The 14367-nt window shown below is 45.6% G+C and overlaps 1 protein-coding gene across 1 annotated transcript in view; it reads left to right on the forward strand.

The window, feature by feature from the left end:
* CHD6 (chromodomain helicase DNA binding protein 6) overlaps positions 1-14367 on the forward strand; it is a 145453-nt gene that overhangs the window by 110754 nt on the left and 20332 nt on the right. The window contains exons 25-30 of the mRNA XM_036417993.2: positions 1541-1644; positions 4188-4317; positions 5984-6044; positions 11714-11774; positions 12432-12648; positions 13518-13726. Coding sequence (XP_036273886.1) covers positions 1541-1644; positions 4188-4317; positions 5984-6044; positions 11714-11774; positions 12432-12648; positions 13518-13726 — 782 coding nt within the window. The remainder of the gene's footprint in view (positions 1-1540; positions 1645-4187; positions 4318-5983; positions 6045-11713; positions 11775-12431; positions 12649-13517; positions 13727-14367) is intronic.

Genomic DNA, 14367 nt, shown 5'->3' on the forward strand with positions numbered 1-14367 from the left:
CCAGAAGTCTTGGTATTTGAACTGTGCCTTGAGATGACCTGGGACCATGGTTTGTTCTTTCTCTTCCTTTCCATTGGGAAATTCTAACGTTTAGTAATCATAGCTGCACTGAAGAAAGAGAAGGATGAAGAACATTGGCAGCCCTGTTCACAGGCAATCTGCGATCCAGAGCAGTCATCACAGTGACTGCGGTTACTTGACAGGGTTTCTGTAGTTACTGTGGTCATTTTTAGGAGGAATAGGGAAGTTGAGTGTTTGGTAAAAAGGTTCAATTTGTGAGTCATATAGATACAGCAGAATTCAACCAATCATTTGTATTGGGTGTTACCTGCCACATATAATCTATCCGAACTTCCTCATCCCCATCATTGCTTTCATAGACATGTAGATAGATGGAAGCTAGACAGATGTGGAGAGTGCCAATCTACTCACCACGCTTTTCCCCAATCCTGGTTCTCCCTCGTCCCGTTCAGATTTAATGTCTTATTGTAGAGAAGTTGCCATAAATAATACATAAAAGTTCATCCCAGAAAAGTTGTTCAGCATATGGCACCACACAGGCAGAGCAGGGGGCCCTGCAGGGGAGCCAGAGAAGGGGAGCTGCCTGGAAAGGTGGGGCTGGGGACACCATCGTCACAGGGGAACTGGGCCTGGCAAGGGCCTCAGCCCTGGGTCACAGTAAATGAACCTGATTGAATAAGAAACTTCAAGTGCAGCAGAGGAACCATCCAGGAGCTCAGAGGTGGGGGAGGAGCCATGCAGGTAGAAGTTCTCTCCCAGGGCAGGACAGATGAAGACAGTGAGCTGAGGGCCCATGTGAGCTCTCGGAACGTGGACAGAGAGTCAGAAAGGGGCTGATGGTACAGGCCTGCAATCCCCTCGTGTCTACTCTCTAGGACAGTCATTGTTATTACTTTGGCCAGGAGCAGTGCAATTTGTGGTCATTTTTGACCCTACAGAGCATTAGCAGGCCACTGCCACCCATTGTGGCCCATGTCCTCTGAAGGGCTGTCTTCATATCCCTGCATGTTCCAAAGCCCATCATCTTGTTCTCAAATCGAGCTTGAGATCTCTCCATGGTTTGGACACTCATCTTCTCAGCATTTTTATTTTTTTATTTTTTATAAATCTTTATTGTTCAGAGTACTCAGCATTTGATTATGTATAAATTCAACCATCTGAGAGGTGTTCAACCTTCAGAGAATGGTATATAGATGGATTTTGCTGTGGTTCTCAACTGAAGGTGCACATTAGAACTATCTCGAGCATGTAGATCCTAAGCCCCCACTCCAGACCAACTGACAATTTCCACAAGGTATACCAGTCAGTCTAGGGTGGAGCCTGGCAGTCAAGTACACATGCAGAGATCGCTCACTGGGAAAGCCCTGTAAAGAACCTTGGCCCACAATTCTTGCATCCTGCTACTTAGTGTCTAAGCCTGCAGCTAGCCATGTGGCTTAATACCAGGGTTTGACCAGTAGCTCTGACGTTGTTTTCTGTCAGTTGAAGGAACTCTGAGTCTGTGCCCTTCCTTCCACAGGGAACTGGAAGTGCCTCTGCCCGACATTGACTACGTGGAGATTCCAGTGGACTGGTGGGATGCTGAGGCCGACAAGTCCCTTCTGATTGGCGTATTCAAGCACGGTGTGTATTTCCGTGTTCCCCCTTTCCTGAAAACGCCACATTCCTATTGCACATATGTCTTAGAAAGTAGAGTCTTACCTCTGCCCTCTCAGAATTTCAACCAGAGGAATGTGGAATCACAAAATACAGTGAATGTTAGGATCAGTGAGGAACGTCAAGAGAGTGATTTGGCTATAAAGACCTTGTATCTTCCTTACCTGACCTGCCTGTATGCTTGGGCTGCCTCATACTCATTTACTCCATTGTCCCAATAGTTGGCCTATTGTCTGGCATGTGGTAGGTGGGGAAAATGTTAAGGTTTTAGCATTTCATATATATATATATATATATATATATATATATATATATATATATATATATATATATAAAATTCTAAGGTCATTCCAGATATCCTTTACATTTCTAGTTTGTCCTACTGGGTATAAAAATTTGAGAATAGAAGATGGCATGGGCATTTTTTTTTTTTTTTTTTTTTAAATGTGGTAAGCAAGTGAGCAAAGGATATTAAGAAACCTTTTAGTAGCTTTGGAAACTTAAATAAGTGCCCCCTTTTTCACTTCTGACACTGTTCTGAGCACCTACCCTTGCTTTCAGCCAACAGTTAAAATGAATGATGAAGATGCCAGGTGACAGTCAGTGTGCCTGATACCCCTCTTACCTGCCAGGCGAATTAACTAAGATTTAAAACTGGAGAGCAGGGTTTAAAGTGGGAAGATTTCGGTACACCTAGCTTTTGCTTTCAGCTCTGCCACTTAATAAATGTCTGATCTTGGGCATTTCATAAACACCTACGATCTAATTCCTTATCTACAAGGGGAATGCTATCAAAACAACTAACGTGGAGGGTCGTTAGAAGATTAACTAGAACAATATAGGCAGACTGTCTAGAACAGTGCTTGGTACTAATAGATTCTTGCCATTATTTCACTGTTGCTTATTACTCTGCCTTTGGAAAGTAAACTTTCTAACACGTGCCCTATGAGTAGGATTCTTCAACACTTACAGGCTATAACCAGTTGCATTTTCTTCATATCTGCAGATTTCTTGTTCACCAGTTCAACCAAATTCAGATCAGAAATATTTCCCAAAAAATAGTCCCAGAAAGTTCCAAAAAGCAAAACTTTGAATTTGCCATATGCCAAACACTACACTGAATCCATGTGACTGGATTGCTGTGTAGCGATACCCTGCTATAGCCTCTATGCAAATACAGGTTTTATGCAAATAAAATGCTGTTTTTTTGTAAGGCACTTAAGCATCTGTTGATTTTGGTATCTTCAGGGGCATCCTGGAACCAATCCTCCCTGGATACTGAGGGATAACTTTACATATTTTAATGAGGAATTCCCTCAAAACTTGGATTCTGGCCAAAACCAGTTTGGCTCAGTGAATAGAGCGTCCAGTGCTGCTGAGAGCTCTTTGTCAAACCACTGGGTTAGGCTGGAACAGTGCTGCCAAGGGACTCCCTGTCATTATGGAAATGCCTTTCTGCACTGGAAGTCAGCTATGGAGGAGCCACATATGGCTGTTGGGCACTGGAAATGTGACATACAACAGCACTTTTTGGGGGTTTTTTGGCATTGTAATTAAAATAGCTGCGTGCGGTTCCTCTTTTGGACAGTACAGGGCTGGAACTCAGCTCTGAAGGAAGAAGGAGAAGCATGTGACCTCCCTGTTAAGCACAAAGGGCCACAGTGTAACTGAAACTTGGTTTCATCTAATTTTGGAAAGAATCCAAAAGTAGGTCGGCTGCTGCAGGCAACCACATTCCAGAGCATGTGAGCGTGGTGTGTGCAGGAGCGTCCGCTGACGGTGTCTCATCTCGGTGGTGGCTGCGGAGCACATTGCCAGCTCCCTGATGGAGCCTCTGTGGCTGTCAGGAGGACACACCTGCAGCCCCAGCAGTATGGCAGGCAGATGCACATGCTTCCTCTCCCTCCCCCCACCCAACACACTCACCACAGTCATGCGAACGCTGAGGTGAATTATAGCTGAAACTGAAAGAAATAAAGGAAAGCCCCAAATGAAGAGGCCACTCCAGATACCCTACACATTATAGCCCGATATGGTCTGCTATCATCTATCATATCATACAGAAGCTGATATGATAGCAGACCAGGCGGTTTAATACCCACACTGAAACAGGAAGCAAGCTCCTCCAGGGAAGGAGGGCAAGAAATGGCTCTGGCTGGCCCAGGGAAGCAGTGCTGGAAGTGAGATAAGATTAGATGGAAGATAGAATGAGATTGATATCTAAGGGGTAAAATAAGATATTCCGGGCAAATACTAACAACCAAATCAAAACAAAAACCTGCTATGGCAAAGTCACTAAGCTTTCGTTTTTTGGCCTAGCACTACTCAGAGGTGTCTACTTTAGCTCAAGGATCTTCCCAGATAGGAAATCTTAAAGGATCCAGTTCATCTTCAATAACTATTTTTGTTTTGTTTTTACTTAATAAGAGAAACAGAATGACCATCCAGATCCCGGGGCAGATTGTGTGAGTTCTGACATGATTCTGATGTTTCTCATTCCTCTTGACCAGGGTACGAGCGGTACAATGCCATGCGAGCAGACCCTGCACTCTGCTTCCTGGAGAAAGTTGGGATGCCAGATGAGAAGTCCCTTTCTGCAGAACAGGGTGTTACGGATGGGACCTCAGACGTTCCTGAAAGGTGAGAAGCTGCATAGGCCAACTGTGCCGTAACTAACGTGTCACGCCACGAGTCTGTGACCCCCTCCACATATGTCCAGCACACTCAGTCTCCTCCTCACAGCGTGACATCTCCTTTAGCCTGGCCATGTTGGAGCGGCCTTCCAGAATGGCTGCTTTGGCTCCATCCTCTTACACGTCAGGCCTTTTCTAGGACTTCTAAGCACTGTGAACCAAGAACTGGTTCTTGTGCTACCTGGGCTCCCTAAGCTGCTCACCATCCTCATCTCTTACCTGGTGAGAGGATTCTCGAGGAAGCATTCAGAGCTCTCCTACCTGGCAGAAAGCTAAGAAGAGGCACAAGTACAGGCTTCCTGCCCTCAGCGTTCCTCAGATGAAATTCCAGCATTGTTTAAGAACTGCATGGTCTGGGACTGAGGTGGATTTAGGAGCTTGACAGCCATAGAATATCAGCCTTATCCCTGAGTCTGCAAAAAAAGCACGGAGGTGTCCTCTTTCCTGGGTTTTATTTACTGTGGGCATAACCTCCAAATGCATAAGTTCATAGGAAAGCTAAAGAACCAAAACTAGTTCTCCAAAATACATGTATATACATTAAAAAAAAAAACAAAAAAAAAAACCATAACATATATGTCTTGTTATATGTTTGGTGAGCTTTTGACCTGATCTTCTCCCCCAAAGTGGCAGATACTGCTTTTCATTGCCTAGAGCTGTGGCCAAGCCTGGACATGAGGGCGTGGCTCTGTGTGGAGCCCTTCACTATTTCTATGGCGGAGAAAAGAGTGAAATGCATTTTCCATCTGTTCTTAACCCCTGATTCACACTTTAGCTACCATGACATTCTCTACCCACAGGTGTTTCCTCTAGCAAAAAGTAGATGCAGTCAGAGATGTTAACAAATGCCCAGGTGACGGGTGTGGCCATTAGACTCACCAGGTCTGGGAAAACATGGCTGAGTGAATGAGGCCCCTGGGTGTGGCTTGAGGCTCATTTTCTTATGGGCTGGCTGTTCTTCCCGTGGTTAAGCAGTGAAGGTAGGAGGCTCTCCTGCCTCCAGGATCTGAGCAGCAAAGATAAGAATATTTGAGACAGGAATACCTCACAGGCAGTTTTAAAAGGAATGATGAAAAACAGATAGACACCAGCAGTAGTTAAGCTCACAAGAGAGGAGACAGCTAACCTAGAGGCAGGTGGTTGGTGGTACAGGGGGCAAAATGTCATTTCTTGGAAGTTTCAGCAGAGCTTCTTTTCAAAGCAGTGACTGCTGCCAAGAGAGTGATTCTGTGCGAAGATCGTCCTATTGTGATTATAGGGGTTGGCATCTCAGGACTGGCTCGGTTTGCACAGCCTTCGGTCTCTAAAGACTTCTTTTATCAAAGCCACAGATCCAGAAAACCCTGCGTGGGTTATGATAGAATCATTGTTGAACAGCTGGCCTCTTTCTTACTTGACTGAGTGGATGCTAGAGTCTCCGTCTGACAGGGGGCCTTGCCCATAGAAGTTACAACATTGGAAAGACCCATATTTTGAGGCCTGCGGGGGAAGTGATCTACTAATATTCCTTTTACTCTGTGATTCAGGAGGCGTTCTTGTAAGCATACTGGTTGCCAAATAGCTCGTAGGTAGTATATGATGCCTTTTTTTTTTTTTTTTTTACTTTTATTTAGAAGCAACACAGACAAAGATGACAACACTGAAGACAAACTAGATGGCCTCCAGAAACAAATGGTGAGTCATATGTGCTATATTGGTAATACTCATGATCTGCCACATGAAGGAAGAAAACTCCATCTTAGCAGTGCTTTGGGGGAATTTGATTGCATTGTGTTTCCCCCAACATTTTATTATAAAAATTGTCAATATACAGACTAAATTGTACTTTCATTCTAATGAAACTTGATTTTGAGATAACTAGATTTTAGGTGTGGTTCTAAGATACAATACAGAGTGACCCCTTGTACCTTTCATATTCGTTTCTCCACTGGGGAACATCTCTATAGTACAAGATCACAACCAGGACGCCGACACTGATGGAGTCCTGACATTTCCATGGCCACAGTTATCTACCATGTTGCCCTTTTATAGCTACTTCCACTTCCCTCCTGCCTTCACCTCCTTTTACTCCCCGGCAACCACTAATGTGTTCTCTATTTGTGTAATTTTATCATTTTAAGAACTAGTGGTCCGGTTCATGAAATTTGTGCACCTCAGGGGGTGTCCCTCAGCCTGGCCTGCGCCCTCCCGCTATGGGAGCCCCGGGGGGATGTCTGACTGACGGCGTAGTCGGACGCATTGCCAGGGAGGCAGGAGAGGCTCCCGCCACTGCCGCTGTGCTCGCCAGTCTGAGCCCGGCCTCTTCCTGAGCGGCGCTGCCCCGTGGGAGCACCTGATTGCCCCTAACCGCTTCTGCTTGTAGAATTTCCACTCAGCCAGCCTTCCTGTGGTTCTGGATGATGCTCGTCTTTTCTTTTAGTTATAGTTTTGAAGTGGTATTTCCAGGCAGCAAGTTCAGGTGTTCACCTATGCTACCATCGGTTTCTCCACACCATTCTTTAAATCACATGTGTCAAACACAAGGCCCGCGGGCCAAATCCGTCCCGCCAGGCCTTGCAATGTGGCCCGCACCGCGCTGTCATCACTGCACTCCGCTGCGTTTCCATCACAATGACAGTTTATGACTGTTCAGTAAACCATTCGGCCCGCGATTTAGGCTGGATTTTAGATTTTGGCCCCTTCTCTGATTGAGTTTGACACCCCTACTTTAAATTGTACGTGGCTGTTTCGCAGCTGTACCTGCTCAGGGCAGGGCTCCAATCTCTTGGAGTGGGGTGGTGGCCGGCCAGGGTGGAGCCAGGCGGGCTAGGAGGGCGGGTTTAGCCATGTCCCCAGCAAGGTTCAGCATGCTTCAGCTGCGGAGACCACACTGCTGCTGTCAGGAGGAAGGGTCTGACCCTGAGGGGCCATTCAGGCCTGCTTCTACCCGGGTCTGGAGTTGTAGGGAGGAGAGGGGTGCCTGGCCACAGAGGAGGGGTCCTGGCAGCAGCTTGCTGCGGGCCCGAGTGCTGCAGGGGCGCTGATGGGCAGTTGCTGGCATGCTGTTGTGGGCGCCTCTGGCGGGGGTGGCGGGGAAGAGATCTGGAGTCGGAGGTGTGGGCTACAGTTAACCCCGAGGCTGGGTCTTCTCCCTGTCCAGTCAGCCTCCCCGTGCTCCCAGGGGTGCGGGGCTGGGGTAGGGTGTCCATGCAGGGGGATAGGAAGAGCTCTCTGTGGCTACTTTCTCTACCTTCTTTGCAGTCTGGGCTCCTGTCAGGCACTGTCCTCAGACCCCCGGGAACTTGGCCCCAGCCGCTGCCCTCTGCTGTGTGCGCAGCCTCCTGCTGGTCTGTCAATATGCAAATTGGTCATTACTGTTAGAACCAATTAGCATATTACCTCTTTATATATATAGATGTTCTATAAATGGAATCATAAACTATGTAACCAAAATAGCTAAATAAATAAATAAACTATGTAACCTCTGGGAATTGGCTTTTTATCACAAAGCTCTCTGCATGGTCTTTGCTGACACCATGAGTGGGGTGGGCACCTCATTACCATCAGAGATGAAAGTCCCACTCCCTGTTGGCTTTTTGAAACCACCCCAGCATGGGAATGGCGTGCCCTGTTATAGCCTGGTGAGGGTGGAGATCTAGATTCCCCACGCAGCCTCTGGTATGGGTATCCTGAGCCACTGTTTTTACTTTGCAAAGAGCAGGCTTTTACTGATAGCTCCCCCCACCCCCATCTGTATCATTTGCCTTTTCCAGGTAGCCAGCTTCTTTATTTCCAAATCTGGGATGTAAAAGGCAATAAAATAAAAAATAAAAAAAAGAACTCACCACTGTGTCATTCCTTAGGTCCATGATCCCTAGGTGGTCTGCCTAATTCTCTTGGCATAAGAGTTTCCTTATGTTTGTTTCATGTATAATGTCCAGGTGTTTTAGCTGTGCTTAGAGTGAGGAGTGAAGAAATGTGCACCTTCCCAGAAGCATAAGTCTGTATTGCATTTTACAAATGAGCTTCTGGGACTTTGCAGAAGACAACAAAATCTTACCAGGACTCAGGCACCATTTACTATTTTCCCCTGGCTTTGAGGATTAGAGCTGATTTTATGAATTCTGGATCCCAGCAGCTACTGTAGCATTGTCCCCAACTTACTCCAATGCCTAAATAATCTCTCCTCTTCTCTTGGTCACCACCTAAAAGTTATCAATTCTTTTCTTTTTGGTTCGAGTTTGGAGAATGTGTGATATTTACTTTGGCTTCCATCAGCTCTGATTCCTGTAATAGTAATAATGACATCACTTTTCCCAGAGTAGGAAATAACTATTTTTTGAAGCTATGTTTTCATGTCTCCCTACGGTGAATTGGGGAGTGGTAGATTGAAGCAAATCAGCATGAAGCTTCAGACCCTGGACCAGATGGAAATTGAGTACTGGTCTTGACAATTAAAAGCCCCAATTCTGCCGTTTTGGTCATAGCTTATTCTACATATTTTGTCTGGGATTTGGGGAGTGTTTTTCATAGAAACCACTCTAGTGCCAAAAAAATGAAAGCAATACCTTATGCTTATGTGGAACTTGACTCTTTCCAAAGCACCTTTTCCATTTGTTTCATTTGATTCTCACCTCAACTTTGTAAAGTAAACACTTCAGATATTACTGCCCTTCTTTGAGAGCTGAGCAAATTGAGGCCCAGGAAGTTAAAGAACGTGGCCAAATTCTCTCAGCTACTAAATGTTAGAGCTCAACCTAGGTATCCTCTCGATATTCTGGTATTCTCTTTTCCAATTAAGTATTCTTTTCATAATGAGAAGGGAGAAAGTACTTCAGCTGTGCATACATGCGCCGTCCTCCCTGCAGTGCCTCTGCAGAAAGGCAGCCACCAGACCTCCTGCAGGCCAGGCCGGTGAGAGCTGCTCAGTGAGGTTTACCTGCCTAACTGGTCAGTCTTTGATCTTGGAGAGCTTTGGGCACTGAAGGGGTTGCAGCAAAACTGGTAAAATAACTTACGTTTTCTTATAGTAAGGAAAAACTCCTCTGGAACTACCTTTTGATTCATTTATAAAATTAATGCCTATATTATTTCTTTTGCTTTTGAAACCTCTGAAACCTGGGCTATAAATACAATATAATCTAAAGCAGATGGAATTGAGGGTGGCTTCCCCCAGATTTTGAGGTGGGCAGATTATATAACAGATTAAGCTTGATTTCTAGTCCGTGTGCTAAAGTAACAAATGCAGGAAAACAGCCAACATCTGAAGCAAGCCTGCAGCCCAATCCCTAATCCCCTGCCCTCAGGCAGATCAGCAAGCAGAGTTCAAGAAGCCCAAAGAGCCTATCATCCATCCCTAGAGTAATTCCTCTGAATTAAATAGACCTGGACGCAGAAAGGTTAGCAGTTGATAGATTGGGAGGCTCTTAGCACTGCAAGGAGCCCTAACAAGCGTCTGAGTGTCTATCCCCTCGGCAACTTCCATGTCAGGGGCTCATTCAGGTAGGTTCCAGAACTTCAAGAGTCTGTGGGGAAAGAGGAGGAAGGTGCTGCCTCCAGGAAAGCCATTTCATTGGGTGATGCTCCCTACACTGACCCAGACATCTGGCTCCCAGCTGGTTCCATAGATTGTGTCTAGTTTTCATTGGTAATGCAAAGAACAAAACTCTCCTTTCTTTCCTCTCTCACAGGATTTCAAATCCTTGAGGCCAGTTAGCGACCTCAATCTCTTTAAGTCTGCAGGTGTGGTTTCCCTCGTTCCTCTGCCTTTCTTCATATCACACCGTCTCCAGACCCTTGCCGCTCTGGTGCCTTCTGGAGCACACTGTGACAGCTGTCCTCTTCAGATGTGCCAGACGGAGAACCATGAAACGTTAGAGTTAGAAGGGACGTTTGAGATGATCTAGTGCAGTGATTGCCAACGGTTTGGACCTCAACGAACCAAATGGCCCGTGGACCACTGGTTGGTGACCACTGCTCCAAAGGTTTCCTTAAACCAGCAATCGCCAACCTTACGGACCTCACACACACCACCACCAGTGGTCCGAGGACCACCGGTTGGCAACTGCTGATCTTGTGTACTCCCTTTCCCCAGTCTCTCTTCGTTTAATAGCAGAAGAACTTGGGTAAACAGATTTCAGATGCAGCTGGAGTCCATGAACCTACAAAAACCTTCAAAAGCAGTTGGTCTAAAAGTATACTTGTGTTTAGAATGGTTTGGAGTCTTTCTTTACCAAAGCCATTATGTAGGGAGATTAACATCTCTCACAACAGAAACAGGAGTGAGTAGTGACACAGCCTTTTCTCATAAACCTAGCTGCTGCTACTCCAACTGCCTCCGAAATCTCCACAGTGAGCCTGAGAAAGATTCTTACAGGGAAATATGGTCTGGGGTCCCATTGTAAGAAAAATTCCGTTAGGAACTGAAAAGTCACCCTTTTCTTCCGAGTTAAGAGTTTGAGGGTTCTCTGAACACAACAGTAATATTTTCATGTAGAATACTTCAGGCTTACAAGCGCGTTCCCCTTCAGTTAGGCATTACTCTTATCCTCGTTCTAGAAAAGAGGAAGCTCCGTTTTAATCCACTGCACAAAAAGTTAGTCTTCACTCTGGGGTCATTCTCCCACTGTTCAGATCAACAGACACTGGTCAAAAACAAGTTTTCATGTTAAAAATGGAGTCCAGTGGAAAAACAGCACACTCTCTCTCCTCCCACCCCCAAACTCCACATGCCTTAGATATATGGAGCTTTTGAAACCGTGAAACCAAGAAGTTCTTGAAGGAATTCATTAGCGCCAGTTTGAACAATGTTCTCGCTTGGATAAGTCTCATGCCTGTGATGCTACTCCAGATTCACCCAGAGCTCGGAGTGTGAATTTATTTTTAAATTCCTGGGATTTGCACCATCCATCTCATGCTGCAGCAGCCGTGTTTCAGGGAAATAGCGTCTTTGCTGTAACTAAAGTAAGCTAACCATAATGTACATGAGCATGATACTTTTCTCAGCAGAAATGTAGGCACAACCTTTGCGAAATGACTATTACATTTCATGGTAAAGCAAATATTTAAATTCACAGCTAAAATAGTGCTTGTAAAATGTAGCTGCCAGGGAGAACATTCAACTTCATCATTCTTTGTGCTGTAATTCTCTGCATTCCACACAGTTCCAGGGGGAAAATGCTTATTTTAAATAAACTGCCTTCTGGCTCTTTTAAAATTGTGCCTAAGTGAGCTTCATTTCTCAGGGCCATGGCGCTGGAGCTGCTCCTGGCAGATCTCTGTGCGTGTGTGTTCCTTCGGGACAAGGGCTGTCTGGGTGCTTCCCTCTGAGCTGCAGCTCTGCTGATGGCTTCCTTTGTCCCCAGGAGAGTTCCAGTGATGGAGGGGACGGCATTTTTGGTGAGAAGAAGGATGACAGCCGGGCAGGTGAGACTGTGACCTTCTGAAGGCAAAGAAAAGTAAGGTCCCGGTTCATAACATGCTGTTTTTGAAGGAGGCTCTTTCAAAAGCCACGGCAGTGGGTCTCGGTCAGACTCCCCTGGAGCAGCCCACGGAGCTGCAGCTTGGCTCTGGCAAGCCGCCTCCAGCTGGCACTGAAGCTCAAACCTGAAATCACTGATAGGCTCTGACGTCAGGTGGAGTCTGAGGGAAACAAAGGAATTGTGGTTTCTTTTCTCTTTTTTTTTTTTTTTTTTCTTTTTCCATTTTTTAATTTAAATGTTTGGCGAGGGAGAAAAGTTAGGAGGGTTTGGTTTGGTTTGGGGTTTTTGGTTTGTTTTTCTGAATTCACACTTTATAGTCTTTGGCAGTTGAAAAGCCTAGCTACACAAAAGCCCATAGTTCTCCATGGGGGAGGCCTCTGAGGCTCTGCTTGTTCCTGGCTTAGGACAAGGTCCTCCATCAGTTCTATCCCCACAGGCAGGCACGTTTGTGTTTGAGAGAGAGCAGCCAGCTACAACAGAGCTGTATCTAAAGCAAACTTGCGGCCTACCAGCTCTGCCTAACACTTGAGCTCCTTCAGTTATTCAGTCACCTCCATTGGGTTCTGTTTGTAAATACTAATGTCCTCACTGATGTTTGAAGCCCAGGATGGCTCCGACCCAGACAAATCGCCCTGGCCAGTTTCATCTGCGCTCACAGCTCGGCTCAGGCGACTGGTCACTATTTACCAGCGTTGGAACCGCAAGGAACTCTGCCGGCCTGAAATTCTGGGACCTGGTAACCAAGGATACTGGGTCCAGGAAGAGATGTTCAGGAGGACTTCTGAAATGGACCTCATCAACAAGGAAGCCCAGAAGAGGTAAAATAAAAGCCGGTGGCCGAGAGGGCGTGCTGAGCTGCCCGCCGGGTAAAGGGGACAGAACAGAAAGCCGAGAGTGCAGGGAAGTGTACTTCCTGTTCTCTCAGGGAGATAGGTGGTCTCCAAAATTAACTAGAACCAGCCTCCAGGTGTTACTGTGTCTTGCGGACTGGGGAGTCCGATGAGATCTAGGACAGCCCCTGTTCACAATTCCAAGACTTTTATGATTTTTCAACTTGACCCTCTTTCCTAAATGGGACCCCAGTCTTTGGGGTTGGGGCTTAAAAACACCATGCTGGATAAAAGTGACAAAGGGTCTAGAAACACCAGTCAGAAAAGATATATGCACCTCTATGTTCGTAGCAGCACAATTCACCATAGCTGAGATTTGGAAACTGTGCCCATTAGCAGATGAGAGGATTAGAAAACTGTGGTACATCTACACATTGGAGTACTACGCTGCTGTAAAAAGGAAAACAGCATGGATGGACCTGGAGAGTATTATGCTAAGTGAAATAAGTCAGTCAGAGAAAGATAAATATCACATGATCTCACTCATTTGTGGAATATAATGAACAACATAAACTGACGAACAAAAACCGATCCAGAGACAGAGAAGCATCGATCAGACCATCAAACCTCAGAGGGAAGGTAGGGGAAGGTGGGGGTATTGGGGAGAGATCAACCAAAAGACTTGTATGCATGCATATAAACATAACTAATGGACACAGATGAGCTGGCACTATTCCCTTTGCTGCTAAAAGAACATCTGATATATGCCCTTTGTCACTTTAAAAAAAAAAAACTTTTTTTCTTTATTGATTAAGGTATTACATATGTGTACTTATCCCTTTCTGATTAAATCTCAGGTGGACGAGGAGGGAGCAAGCCGACTTCTACAGAACAGTGTCTTCCTTTGGCGTGGTTTATGATCAAGAAAAGAAAACCTTCAACTGGACGCAGTTCCGCATCATTTCTCGTCTGGACAAGAAGTCGGATGAGAGCCTGGAACACTATTTTTATAGTTTTGTGGCCATGTGCCGGCACGTCTGCCGTCTGCCCCCGTGGAAAGATAGCGGTGAGAAAACTCTGTCCTGGTAGCCCAGATGGGACAAGGAGAGAACATACTTGAATTTCCAGGTTCAGATTATTTTAGGTATAATTATAAAAGTGGAGTCTACCTGCAGGTTTCAGGTGAAAACAAGTGGGTTTTCACAAATTTATGAACTCCAAATTAGGTCCACCCTCATAAAGTAAAATCTCTCTCCCAAAATGATATAACTCCAATAAAAATAGAAATTCAAATTAAAACCTCACAGAAATATTGAGACTACTATTAATCACCTTTTCCAAAGTATAGTTTTATTTTTGTAAGTCTCATCGATGTATCCTGCTGTGAACTTTGCACCTTCCTCCGATGAAATCTTAACTTCGTTTTCTCATGTGTTGACGTGTAGCTAGAGAAAGGAAGTGGCTGTCGTTTAACACCTCCTGGTCTGATAGAGGCCTCTTCTGAGAAATGTCTTCCTACTTGGAATTATTTGCAGCAGCTCCTCCAGAGCCCTCTTCACCCTCATCCTTGTAGATAGACTTGTTCTGGGCCACGTGACTGTATTTTTGGAAAGCTAAAACACACATTGAGCCTACCCAGTGTGGGTGCTGGGCTGTAGGCAGCAGATGTCCCAACTCTTGCCCCCAAGTGGCATGGTTAGTGTGTTT

Source organism: Pipistrellus kuhlii, unplaced genomic scaffold, assembly GCF_014108245.1.
Source record: "Pipistrellus kuhlii isolate mPipKuh1 unplaced genomic scaffold, mPipKuh1.p scaffold_m20_p_6, whole genome shotgun sequence".
NCBI lineage: Eukaryota > Metazoa > Chordata > Mammalia > Chiroptera > Vespertilionidae > Pipistrellus > Pipistrellus kuhlii.